This window comes from Coturnix japonica, chromosome 14, assembly GCF_001577835.2.
Source record: "Coturnix japonica isolate 7356 chromosome 14, Coturnix japonica 2.1, whole genome shotgun sequence".
In the NCBI taxonomy this organism is placed as follows: Eukaryota; Metazoa; Chordata; class Aves; order Galliformes; family Phasianidae; genus Coturnix; species Coturnix japonica.
The window spans coordinates 3321173-3333852 of record NC_029529.1 but is presented as its reverse complement, the minus strand read 5'-3'; the positions used below and the strand labels follow the sequence as shown (position 1 = coordinate 3333852).

The following is a 12680-nucleotide window of genomic DNA, read 5'->3' as shown; positions in this document are numbered from 1 at the left end:
TGTTTACTTGTTCATCCCCAGTGCATGTCAGAAAGATGAGAACTCTTTTTATATCCATTTCTTTCCTCAGCACGTTCCAAGATGTTTCTTGCTTTCAAAACAATATTGAAGTGATACGTTCTACAGGTTGTTTTCTTGAATTAGGAGGGCTTTCTTATGTTCTCTACAGAACTCTAAAACCAGTCTCCCCTTTGAGTCCCTGGACTGGAAGGCTTTTTTAGCACATGAACTTGAATATTTAGGAAGCAGTATGTTTCAGCACAGTGTGGTAGCATGGGGATGTGTGTTTGCACCTCCTCTGGCCCAACAGTGTGCTTTCACAGGTACTTTAGTTAGCAGCCTGTATTTATATCACCTTTGGCACCTCTCCTGTGCCTGTGTTTCTGTGGCTGCTTAGTGATCTTGTTGGTGAATGGAACTGGCTGAAAGTTACCTCCTTGCTGTATATCCCAGGCAGCAGTCCCTGCCTCTGGTTGCTTTCAGCAACCACAGAATGGTGTTCTGATACTCAAAAGCTGAAGGAATTAAACATTCAATTGGACTTCTCCTAGACTCAGGTCTGGTTATGCTATGAGTAGAAGTGACTTCTGAACAAAACTTGTACTGATGGTTCCTCTGACAGTGTTAGCCCCATACTTCTTTATTGTTGAAGGGGAGAGGAAAAAAAACAAATAGTCTTGATTGTGGGGAGCAGAAAACAATTGTTTTCTTTTATCTCCAAGGACAGTTTACATCCCTTTTTCTGGTTTCCTCCATTCACAAGAGTGAGGGAAGTGGTTTCATTTACATTACGCTTTCATTTTGTGTATTGCTTTGAGAATTGAACACCTCCATTGTGGAAACCATAAAACACTGGAATAATGGAACAAGGTCATAAATGTGACTTTCTCTTTTGTCTTTGTAGATACTCTCCGCTATTACATGACCTGTAGTGCTGGATACCCCAACCCTTTCCAGCAGGTGAGTGTGAGCAGCATGTTACCTTCCTTCCTTCACCACTTCTCAGCATCCTGCTTCTGGCAGGTTAAATGCTTTTGGTGCCAGCAAACAGCAAGTTGCAAGATATTAGCTGCAGGAAATGCTCCACCTGTTGGTAAAGCTTTGGTACCTACATTCCAGCCGTGCACGTGATTTAGTGAGCAGTTGTTTTCCACCTTCATCTTTGCCTGTTTGTATGGTCCCCTTCAGAGGGGGCTGTATGTGATGTGGTGAGGGCCATGGCTTTTGTTCATGGTATCTCTGTTTACATGGCACTCTTCTAAGAGCAGCAGCGTGGAAGCAGAGCACTCACAATTCATGCCAGAATGGAAACCTGCAGACTTCCTGCTTTGAATCTCTTCTTGCGGTTTCTTTTTGGTTTCAGTGGCAACACTCCACTCCCAAAACGAAGCCACTTCCGTGGGTGGGGGAGTGATTCTCACATACACCTCTTAAATCCCTTGGATGTTCAAGGGTTCGCATCCTGAAGTATAAACGTGAGTCATTATTCTTTTGTGTGGGGGCTGAGGAACAGCTCCTGGGCCCATCCCAAACTTTGCCTTCTGTATCAGAGGCCAGAAGGAACCCACACCACCCACTGTGCAGTAGACACCAGCTGCTTCAGTTTATAATTAGGATTTTTTTCTAAATCTCATCTTCCTCTGTTTTCAAAGATGGGGGAAGAACACTTTTTAGGCTGTGCACCGATGCCATCAGTTGCATTTCTGGTTGCTTAGTATACTCTCTGACGCGCTGTAGCATGTGAAATTGCCATGGATGCTTTAATGGGGTGTGAAAACTGCACCCCAGTGAAAACAACTTTCAATATTAACATTGATTCTTTCTCAGCCATCTGACTGAGTAGAACAATCCATCTGTATGCTGTGATGAGAATATAAGTGCTTTGTCTCGCCTTTTATACTGGCCTTCTGTTCTGGCACTGGCCACAGCTCTGCATGTATGTTTGTTTGTACTTGCAGGTTAGTGAATGTAGAACTTCACTGGAATTGAATGCATATCAGTTGAGATTTCATGAAGCTGAACCATTCATATAGGTGGTGCTTCAGTATTTTCTAGCTGGATTTAAGTCCTAACTCCCAGTAGTTCTGCTGGTCCAGGAGTTGCTGAAACACTTCTTGTTTTGTGTTAACAGAAGCTGTCAGGAAGTCACAAAGCTCTGGTGGAAATGCAAGATGATGTTATGGAACTCATGAGATCAGCAAGCAGAGAACATCCCACCTCCAAGGTAATTCCTCAGTTTTGCTCTCCCTGTACTTCCCTTACATGTGTACAAAGCCCAGTGCCAGGTTCTGCAAAGCTGCTTCCATGTAATAATCATTGGGCTTGTTGCTTACAGGAGTATCTTGCACGGGTCCAGGAGGTTCTAAATTCAACAGAGATAAACTTGCAGCAACTGACAGCTTTAGTAGACTGTCGGAGTCTGCATTTGGTGAGTACTCAGTAACTGGGCTTGTGTTAAGAAAGCACTAAGTGGGTGTAGAGCCTGTAGAGTACTGATTATTCTGGAGTTTCAAATCTCTGGTGTGCCAGAATGGTTTGTAACAACTTCACTGATTGACTCCAGCAGGAAGGAGAACGGGATTTTGGATCAAGTTAGCTTTGCATTTTTGTGTTTGAAGATCAGTGTAGAAAACCAGATAATGACTCGTTACATCTGCAAGCTACAACTGTAAGGTTAAGGCACCTTAAGCTTGTTTCCATCGTAGCTTATTGCTTTTCCCATGAAATGCCCTATAGCTGCAGTAAAGCACGATCAAACTATTGCTCTAGCCGCATCTCTGGAAGTATAGAAATAGGTAATCCGTGCTTGAATTCTTGGGCAATGAGGATGGAGGGAAGGAGCTGAGAGGCTTATTGAAAAATGTGGTGACTTAAGTTGGGTGGATAAGTTTTATCTTGGATTTTTTTCTTTCTTTAATCTCTTACTGCCATGTCAAAATTTGCTTTGGGTATTGAGAGTAGAGGTAAAAGTGAGGGAAGTTATGAACAAACACATGAGGTCTCCAAAATGAAAATTAAAATATGCTCTGGAGATGGAACTGTGAACTCTTAGGCTGTTTCAGAGAACATTATCCAGGGGGAAGGCTTTTGAATTAGAACTCGGTGTTAACTCTCTAGTGACCAAGAAACTCTGCTTATTTCTCTCTCCAGGATTACGTCCAGGCTTTGACGGGCTTTTGCTATGATGGAGTGGAAGGCCTCATCTACCTGGTTCTCTTCTCCTTTGTCACAGCCCTCATGTTCAGTTCCATTGTGTGCAGTGTCCCACACACTTGGCAGCAAAAGAGGTATAGAGAGGGTTTAGAACCTCTGTAGTGTTGTAGAGCTGTTTCCTAATGAAGCCTAGCTTTTGGATTTGTGCCCATTAGCATCTGGAGCACTTTCCCATGTGGTCCCACAAGCGTGAGGCCTTTTTAAGCACAGGTCCAAGGGCAAAAAAAACTGCTGGCGTTTGCTCTGGTTGTGATTAATATTTACGTCTGAACTTTACTGTGCTGGAATACTATGTGCAAAGAGTGCTCAGTACACTGTAGGACTAGAGTCAAGTCAGAGATGAATGATTATAGCTATAGAGAAAGGCAAATGCTTGAACTATGTGCTTCTCTGTACAGTACCTCTTCTCTTGCATTGCTCTGGCATTTGTTCTAGTATGGGGAGGAGAGCTAGGATGAGCAGCAGCTCACACTTGCCTTTCTTGGCTTTGCTAACACTATGGCAACTGACTTGCATAGCTAACAGAAACAGAAAATGGTCTTGTCTGCAATAGCATGGGCAGATAAGATGCTTGCACATGGATGGTAATCCAGGATAGCAGAGTTGTTTGGAACTACTAGTGATGATGGCAAGCAGGCTGATTGTAAGCCTTGAGCAAATCTTCCCTCAGCAACTGGCTGCTGTACCACACGCAGCTATTAAAATAGCTCTGGATTTTCTGTTCTTGTAGAAGACTATTAGACTGTGCAGCAAATTCTCCACTGTGGTCCTGAAGCGTGATTTTTGTGGTCTAAGCCTAAGCTCAAGGTTCAAAGTAAAATGGAACATCCAGAACAATAGTAGGAAGCCAGAGCCCGCCAGGCCTGCAGTGCCCACAGAGAAAGCCTTGGGAAATGTGTCAGAATGCTGCTGCAGAAAATGGCTGGTTTCCTTTGCTCTTCCACATGCAGCTGTAGAGGTGTTTTCAGAAAACGAACGGCAGTCTGTTTGAAGGAGAGAGATTTATGCAGTGTTATCTCTCATGCTGCCCATACCATCAGCCCCAGCAGGTTCTGGCTGCTGTTGTGAACTGAAAGATTCCCTCTTGCATTATCTGGAGCACTGCTTCTTCCTCTGGCTCCCTCAGGGAGGTGGAGGATGTCATACTTTATTGCCTGTAAGAAGCTGTACAGGCTGTGATTCCCTGATTAAATCTTCAGTGCCACCTGGTGGTGCAGAAACTGCAAGTGGTGGTGGAGATGCTCTAGTGATGCCCATGATGTTTATCCCCAGCAACAGTACGTTTCACTATGTTTCTCTAGCCCTGTCCTGTAACACTAAAATGTACTTCAGATCTTGATAATTCATCCCATTATTAGGGAGATAAAATAATAGTGTGTGTTATCTAGGAGAGACAGAAGAAAAATACGGGAAGGGGAAAAGGAAATCAGCTTGCAAACAGCTCTGCTCTGTATTGAAATTGATTTAAATTCCTGGCTTTTCTGAGGGAAGAAAGGTTCTAGAAACAAATGTTGCTGCTTTATACATGTGGAGACTTGTGAAGTTTTGTTAGAAGCTGAAGCAGATACTGTATAACCATAATGGAAGTTCAGAGTCCTATCCTTAAAAGCCCTTTTGACATTGCTGCAAGGAATAGGACACAGACTGCAGCTCTGAAGGATGCTTTACAGAATGCATGGCAATACATCCGTACTGCACCTTTAACATGGCACTTTGGAAAAAATACATGTATTTTGGGGATGCATGTCCATTCTTTGGTTATGTGACTGGGCAGCTGAAGAACTGTACTGTCTGCCAGACCCTGAGAGAAGTCCATAGGGAGACTGCAGGGGATCGTGCAGTCTAAAAGTCCAGATGGTATCTGTGGGAGGTCTGAGTCACAGTGGTGTAGGCTGTGTTTGACGCTGCCACCCTGAGGCATCCCAACTGGGTATAAATGTGGAGGTGTGGAGGATGGCTGGGAGGTTCCTAGGATTGCCATGGTTTCCTGCAAACCCCACGTATGGGGTAATTGTAGGGTTCTAGGAGGAACTTCTTTTCCTTCTTGCAGAAGCTCAGATGATGATGGGGAAGAAGAATCAGCTGCTCAGGGGAGCAGACAGACACACGATAATCTATACAGAGTGCACATGCCCAGCCTCTATAGCTGTGGGAGTAGTTATGGCAGTGAGACCAGCATTCCAGCAGCAGCACACACAGTCAGCAATGCTCCCGTCACAGAGTACATGTGAGTATCCTGACAAAAAGGCTGAATTGCATCTCATCCAAGTTGCTGCATTCACATTTTGTAGTTGCAGGGCTGGTACTTTCAACTAAGCAGTGGAAGTGATTAAGGATTCTGTATGAAATGTCAAAAGGCATGTTTTCCGATTAGCATCTACTGGGATAGCCTAAAAGTACTGCAGTAGAAAGCGTTTTATTAGGCAGCTTACTCAAAAATAATACAACCTGCTTTGTACTGTGGGATTTAGACATCTGTCCTCAGAAAAGGGAAGCAGTGTTGTCCAGGCTCCTTATTGCACAATGGTTCTGGTCCCTTTGGAGCTCAGCTCTTCAGACAGAGCAGTTTTGCCAGAGGATTTTTCTAAACCTCCTTAGAGACCAAGAGCCATAGCAAGGTCTGCAGGTTCTTTCCTTCCCTGTGTTTGAAGTCAGCTTTGGTATTTATTGCATTCTGGAGCTGCCTGGTCCAGGTGGGACCTTCAGAGCTTTCTGCAGAAGTGCCAAACCCTGATGGCTCTCTGACTCTCTTTTGGGCTGGCACGTTATTTGTTCTTCCCCTTAGATTTTGTCCTTATTTTATCTGCAGTTCTGCAACTTGGCAGTTCTGACTCTGTAGAGAGGCAGATTTTTCACACAAACCTATTTTTAATTCATTCGATGTGATTCAGTGTGGGCTGTTCCGAGTAAGAGTGTAAAGATAGCGTTATTTTCCTTAGCCTGAGTGCTAATTGTGGAACTGAATGAGGGGATCCACCTGGCCTGTAAGAAAAGCTTTGAGGGAGACTGATTTGCTGCAGTAATTCTGGGGGTGCGTGTGCTCTGCCCCATGTCCATGTCAGAGTCCTTCCCTGGAGAAGTGTGGCACATACCCCCATTACCATGTGTGTCTTCCTTTCCTAGGAGCCAGAATGCAAATTTCCAGAACCCCCGTTGCGAGAATACCCCGCTCATTGGCCGGGAGTCCCCACCTCCCTCAGTAAGTCTCTCTTTACTGCTCCTCTCTGCTTCAGCGACTTTGGGGAATACACATTTGCCACCTCTGTATATTCTCAAGGGAGCTGATTGTGCAGTCCGACACAGGATCTGGCCCATAAATCAAAGCAGTAGTAGACGAGCCACGTCTCACCTGCCACGGAGAGCAAAACTTAACTATGCTACTTTTGATGTTGCACATAAAAACATTAAAAACTAAGTCTATTAACATTAGTAATCTTATGGGCCCAGTCCTGCCACCACTGAAATGCATGAGTGTCTTGGTGGGTGACTTCAGCAGGATGATTCACTTGCATGCAGTATTCTTGCTATCTCTGGCACTGCACTGATTCCTTCAGTTTTAAAAGAAGATTGTTAAAGCAGTAAGCTCAGAGTTATTGCTGAACCTCTCTCCTTAATCTGCCCTAAAGAGACAGTGGGATGGAACTTGTATTTTTTTTGTTGTTGAGATTTATTTTTTTTTTTAATCTTTTGTTTTACAACTCTTTTACTTTCTTTAGAAGCTATTTTTGTATTTAATTTCCTGTGGAGGGGGAGTTAAAAAAAGAACCAAAACACGTTCATGGAAGGTTTTGATATCCTGCGAACCTTACTTACACTGGAACTTGGAGAACATGCCATCGCAGTGCTCACTAACTTGGTGGTGTGATTGCAGAGGTTGAGTAGTAGCATGATTAGTAATCAGCCAGCCTTCAAGAATAGGTAAAGAAAACACATTCAGCGGCACATGATTCATATTCATGGGGAGGGGAGGAAGGAGTAGGAGCTGTGTTGGGAAGGGGGACGATCACATTCATGTTTTCACTTCAAAATGACCAGTTCATCTCACCGTAGATGAAGTAGAATAGTGGAAAGGGGATCCTTGACTTGGTAGTTGGCCGGATCTCTTGTAACCTTCTTAGAAATACAAATAGGTGGTTGTTTGTTTTTTTCCTGATGCCTGTTGTTCTGAACAGAAGCTCTGGTAGTGTTATCTGCTCTCAGCAATGAGACAGTCCTCAGAAGAGCTGACGTGATGCACGCAGTATGGTGTGGCAAGAGCTTGCTTTACCACTGGTGTTTCCTGCCACTATCCCTCTGGAACTGCCAAGACATATGTTCCTTCTGTGTCTGTAGGCCAAGGTCCTGCCTCCCCTTCCCCTGCTGCTCTTTTGCTTCAGAAAAAAAAAAAAGCACACTCCTTTCTGCAGGGGCTTTAGTTATGCAAGATGTTTCCTGGTTCTTCAGTAACTGTTTGTGTTAATACCCTGAAAGGGGAACCAAGTCCTGGTGCCTTAGGCTGGTTTCTGGGAGGAGATAAAGATGAGATTTTGTTTTTATTTTTGCAGAGGAGCTTGACAGAAGTCTGTGTGGTCTATAGGGAAGTGCACGAGATGAGGAAGGAGGAGAGTGTATTGCTGCTCCTGTAGACAACAGAGCTGCTGCCTCGGTGAAGCAAGGAATGGGCTGCAGGATAAGCGTGGTTTCTGGGAGGGCATAATGCTAGATGGAGAGAGAGAAAATCCTTTTTACAGTGCTGCAGTAGAGGCAGTCAGCAGAGGAGGGGCACTTCTCTGTATTCACAGCTCTCCATAGTCCATGGTGTGGAGGCAGAAGAACTTGCACAACCTGTTTGTAGCCAGTTATCTGTGGAAGGAGAGAGATAGGAGGATACTAATGCTCATGTCTCTGCCTCTTCCTGGGAGGGAGAAGGGGAGTTCACCATGTAAATAGGGGTTATCCAGTGAGTGGACAGAAGCGATGCACTCTGTTTAGCTTTCTTTCTGAGAACAGATGGTGAAAGCTGAGCTGTGATGATCCTGCCGCACTGTTTGTCCGTTACTTTTCCTGGCTTTTTGTTTGTTTGTTTTTTTCCCTCTTCTCATTCCTTCTGTTTTCTCCTTCTTGCCACAGGGCTGTTCCTTTAGGTTTGTAGAGCCCACCTTGTCACTGACACACACCACAGCGTTTCACTTGCTTGCACTGTATTTTTCATGCACGTTGAGGCTGCACTCTCTTTTTCTCTCTTTCTTGCGTCATCACAGTTGTATTTGGCTGCCATGGACAGTAGCAGCCATATGAGCTGGCAGCTTAAGCCCTCGGACAGTGCACGGACATACTGGTAACAGCGCCCGCAAATGGAACAGGTACTGGAAACAAAAAGGTCCTTCTTGCTCAACCCCTTTCTCCACTCCCAACCACTCCTCATCCCTGCACTGTTTATCCCAGGCCAGTGCCTTTTATTTCTTCACATTCCTTTCCTCTGCACCTCCCACCCCATTCCCTCCTGCCAAGGGTTAAAATTACTTAGCTTTGCTCTGGTGCAGACTCAAGCAGCAGATTTAACCTTGGAAAGGCTTCTGGTGCTCGATGTGATGGCGACAGAGGCCCGTGCCTCAACAACAGCTCACCCAAGGCTGCTTTACCTCAGAGTGCACGCTGGAGAGCAGCTTGAACACTTAGTCCTGAACACTCCTTAAATGTGGGATTAATAGTGCACTTTAAATGCAGAATAGAAGTTCTATTCTAACCCATCCCAAGAAGCTGCTTTATAGCAAGAACCAATCTAGTAACTTTTCAGTCAGGACCAGTTCTCTTATTTCAGCTTTTTGACTTCCCTTGATCCCCGCTGCTGCTCTTTTTGTATTGACTGCTCACAGCAGCATGTGCCCCAAACCACAGATGTTTATCTGCCACATGCTTTAAGCTCCTCAGTAGGATTTTCAATTTGTTGAAAGGCTCTGGTCGGTAGTGGTGACCTGTCCTAAAGAGTTGTTTCAGTGCCTGTTAGATCTGTGTGCAGCTTCTCCTTGCATTTAAAGTCAGAAAGGAGTCAGTTTAAAGACAACTTCCCTAAGGCATAAGCACTAAGATTTATTTCACTCTGTTTCAAAACCTTTTACTGTTTTGTTTGTTCTGTGTATGTCCAAATCATTTCATCCATCTCCCATGGGCTCTGTGAGCAGAGCCCCCTTAGCATCATTTCACTGTCTGAATTCTCAATGTGCTGTTGTTGCCGATGGTCTCCAAGATAGCCAGTGTGTCTTCCCTCACAGTAGTCCATTAGAAAGCCACTTGCATACAGAAGGAGTAGATGGTCTGCATTAGGCCTTGGAGTTTTTAGCTTGGTTAAATAGAGGGTGCAATGAAAGCTCCCAGGCAGCTCACCTGGTGTAAAGGACAGTGTGCTCCCTGCCAAGAGAGCTACAGCCATGCAGTAACTGGAAGATGCTGGTTCCAGTTGGAATAAAGGGGCTATTGCTTTTGGGCTGTGCAGTCAATGACCCCTATCTTTATTCCATTCCCAGAAAGATGTGTCCAAAAATCTGCTATTCCTCCATTCCTGCTGTTCTTGCTGGAACTTCTCTTAGCCTTGCATTGGGTTCCTTTCTGTCATGTTGCTGCTTGGTCTGTGCTCTTGCTGCTTCTTGCTATTTGTTTGCCTGTCTTGTGACGTGCTGGGAAGCGTGCTGTCTGACTTGGATGTCTCAGTGTCCTCTGCCATGGTGCATGAACACAAACCTGTCTTGAAGCATGGTGCTGGAACCCGTGGAAGGGTCTCAACTACCTTCAGTCTCAAGCCTTGTAAAGACTGCTCCTGGGCTCATGGTGGTCTTTCTGCTTCATGCAGGTGGTATTGTAGTGAAGTCAGAAAACTGCTTCTGAGTCTATCCCATGAAATAAAATACTGCCTGGGGGGGGGGAAAATTCTAGGGTCTTTATACTAGGCTTGAATTGTCCCCTGGGCTGAAACATGACTTCAGTCTTTACTGTCTTGTTTCCCTAAGGTCACACACAGAGTTAATGTGGCTGTCTGCAGGGCTAAGAAAAAGCCATTGCATTCTTTCCAAGACTTTAAAAACAAACAAAACAAACAGAACCTCTGTCCTTTTTACTTGGTCAACTTAAATCTCTTTGAATTCAGAACCCACTGGCTGGAATTGGCTGTATCCCTCCGTGTTGTACCTCCTATTCATAATGACACCAAACCCTGTGTGTTTACTGTGCTGTAGCTTTTATAAGGTGGATCAACCTTTAAGAACTTGACTCCAGGAACCTTGGTTTTTATTGGCTTACTAAAATAGCTCTGGCAGGGAATCAAAGTCAGGATAGCCAAAGAGATGTATTTATTTTAACTACAAGTAGTCAATGGTTTTTACTTGGAGTCGTGGTTTCACATGGTAAGTGATCTTTTAGAGCAGCTCTGTTAGCAGTGAAATGCTCACCATCTTGCACAGTTCACAGGACTTGGTAGAATGTATGGTCTCTAAAATTAACCAATTATTATCATTTTTTTGCAATGAATGATTCCTTTGTATGCAAGCTACTTCTGTTAATCACCTCACTCTTATGTGCTCGCTAACCACACCTATGAAAGTTTATGCCCTCAACAAGGCTAAACGTGAATGGTTCTCTTTCTTTCAAGAGATGCAAAATAAACTCTTGTGCAATCAGCTGTGTTTGTCGTAGCTGACTGGTAAGTGCCTGGGAGGAGTGCTGTGTTGGCAAACACAAGCCACCTGGAGGAACAGCAGCAAGAAGTTTGTTAGGCCCTTTGCTTGGGGTAGCTAACAGTGTGGAGAAGGCAGTGACCTCCTTGCTGTGTTTAAAAGGGTACAAGAAGGCATATAGGCACCTGGGTGCTGAGAGTACTAGAAGAATCAATGCATTGTGCATGTTCGTTGTCCTTTATGCAAGCTAGTCTTTAGAGGAAACTCAATGCAACTGCGTGCATGATGGCTGTGTCAGGCAGTGTATCCTGGTCACCTGAGAGCAGGAAGCAAGACTTCATAGCTCCAAACTGTGCTCAGGCTTAGAAGTCTTCAGATCCTCTTTTAAAAAGAAGCTAATGTCTAAGTTATTTTAATAGCAAATAGTATATTTTGGTTTCATATCCATACGACTGGTGAGTTTCTGCTGATACATCTCCATCTGTTGGCCTGTCCAGATGTTGGGATCTGTGTATTCCGCAGCATCTTTCCATTGCTTCACAGCAAAGGAGGCACTAAAATGCTTAGATAAGAGACTGCTGCTGACAGCATGTGGAGCAAAGCATTCATGCAGAGAGTCTAATGTGGTTACTGAATATTTGGTGCATGCTTGTGGAGCTGTGCTGGTTATAAGAGGAGTGCGGAAGTTCTATTTCTGTTTCCAATTTTCAACCCGACTTTTCATGACCATTGGAGATATCCTTAACAGAAGGAGTAACCGGTTCAAACTGTAATAGGAAAAGGTTCAAAGGGACAAAAATCCTGAGTTAAGGAGAGAACAACAGCCCTAACTCTGACTATTGAGTCTTGGTTTGTTTCTTGTGGTGGATTGCAGGTAGGTTTGAATGTAAAAATGCATTCTGCTTGACTGTCCGAATCTTGTGATCCTGATGGCTTTGTTTCAGTGACACTTGGGCTGCTGTGGGCTTTTTTTTTTTTCCCTGGGTGAGGAAGGAGCAAATTCTTTCCTACTTCTCTTTCCACAATGAGTACATTGCAATAATGTGGTTCATCAAGAGGTCCATCTTGATTGTTAACATTCTAAAGAAAGTTGATGCTGCAAGTTGTGCTCTGAATCAATAGGATTTCCGTGATCCTAGGAGATTATTTTTCCAAATACATCTTGCAAAACCTTAACAGCTGTGAATTTTCTGTTCATACTCATCTCCTACCATGCTTTGCGTATGGAATATGAATGGAAAATGAGCAATCAGGTGCATTTTTGCCTTCTAAAATGCTCTTCTTAGCATGATGCTTGGCTGGAAGTTTCAACATTACACTGTCTGAATGTGTCCTGCTTATCCTATGAGAAAGTTATTTGACTTCTAAGCCTCTTTGAGTCCTCTGAGTTAGTCTCGTGTATTAATAATGCCCTAAACTTCATTTCTGAAACAGTAATCATATTTCTTAGACTGTGTGGAATATAGTCCTTAAACTGGCTCAGCTTGGCGTATTCTACCTTTTCTTTCTCTCTGGCAAAAAAAAATCCCAACCATCTTGAAAAGAGGAAGAACATGTATACCCTTTGTCTTCTAAATATAGATGCTGTTTCTAGGCCAGAGTTTTATATAAAGATCCATGTTCTGCAGAAAGTTTTCCAATTATGGAAGATAGTAAAAGATAAGTGTGCAAATAAGCCACAGGTATCTTCATCTTCTGCCAATGGGGTCAGCCCTGCTGAAGGAGCAGTATCTATCTTCTATTGTATAGACGTTCAGCCCGGTTTGGTCTGTGAAGGAAACCTGAAAATGCTGTTAATTCTCTGAAACCTCCTTTGAATAG

General features: G+C 44.0%; 1 protein-coding gene across 4 annotated transcripts in view; it reads left to right on the top strand.

Moving 5' to 3' along the window:
• The window catches only part of TTYH3 (tweety family member 3), a 70170-nt gene that overhangs the window by 50531 nt on the left and 6959 nt on the right, over positions 1 to 12680 (top strand). Inside the window, exons 8-15 of one of the 4 annotated variants that reach the window (XM_015876784.2) lie at positions 905 to 960; positions 2132 to 2224; positions 2336 to 2428; positions 3151 to 3287; positions 5264 to 5440; positions 6337 to 6412; positions 8454 to 8555; positions 8736 to 10862. In XM_015876784.2, coding sequence (XP_015732270.1) covers positions 905 to 960; positions 2132 to 2224; positions 2336 to 2428; positions 3151 to 3287; positions 5264 to 5440; positions 6337 to 6412; positions 8454 to 8534 — 713 coding nt within the window. In that variant the 3' untranslated portion in view covers positions 8535 to 8555; positions 8736 to 10862. Of the gene's footprint in view, positions 1 to 904; positions 961 to 2131; positions 2225 to 2335; positions 2429 to 3150; positions 3288 to 5263; positions 5441 to 6336; positions 6413 to 8453; positions 8556 to 8735; positions 10863 to 12680 lie in introns of those variants that run through there. The other 3 variants (XM_015876783.2, XM_015876785.2, XM_015876786.2) reach the window with 3 other exon arrangements.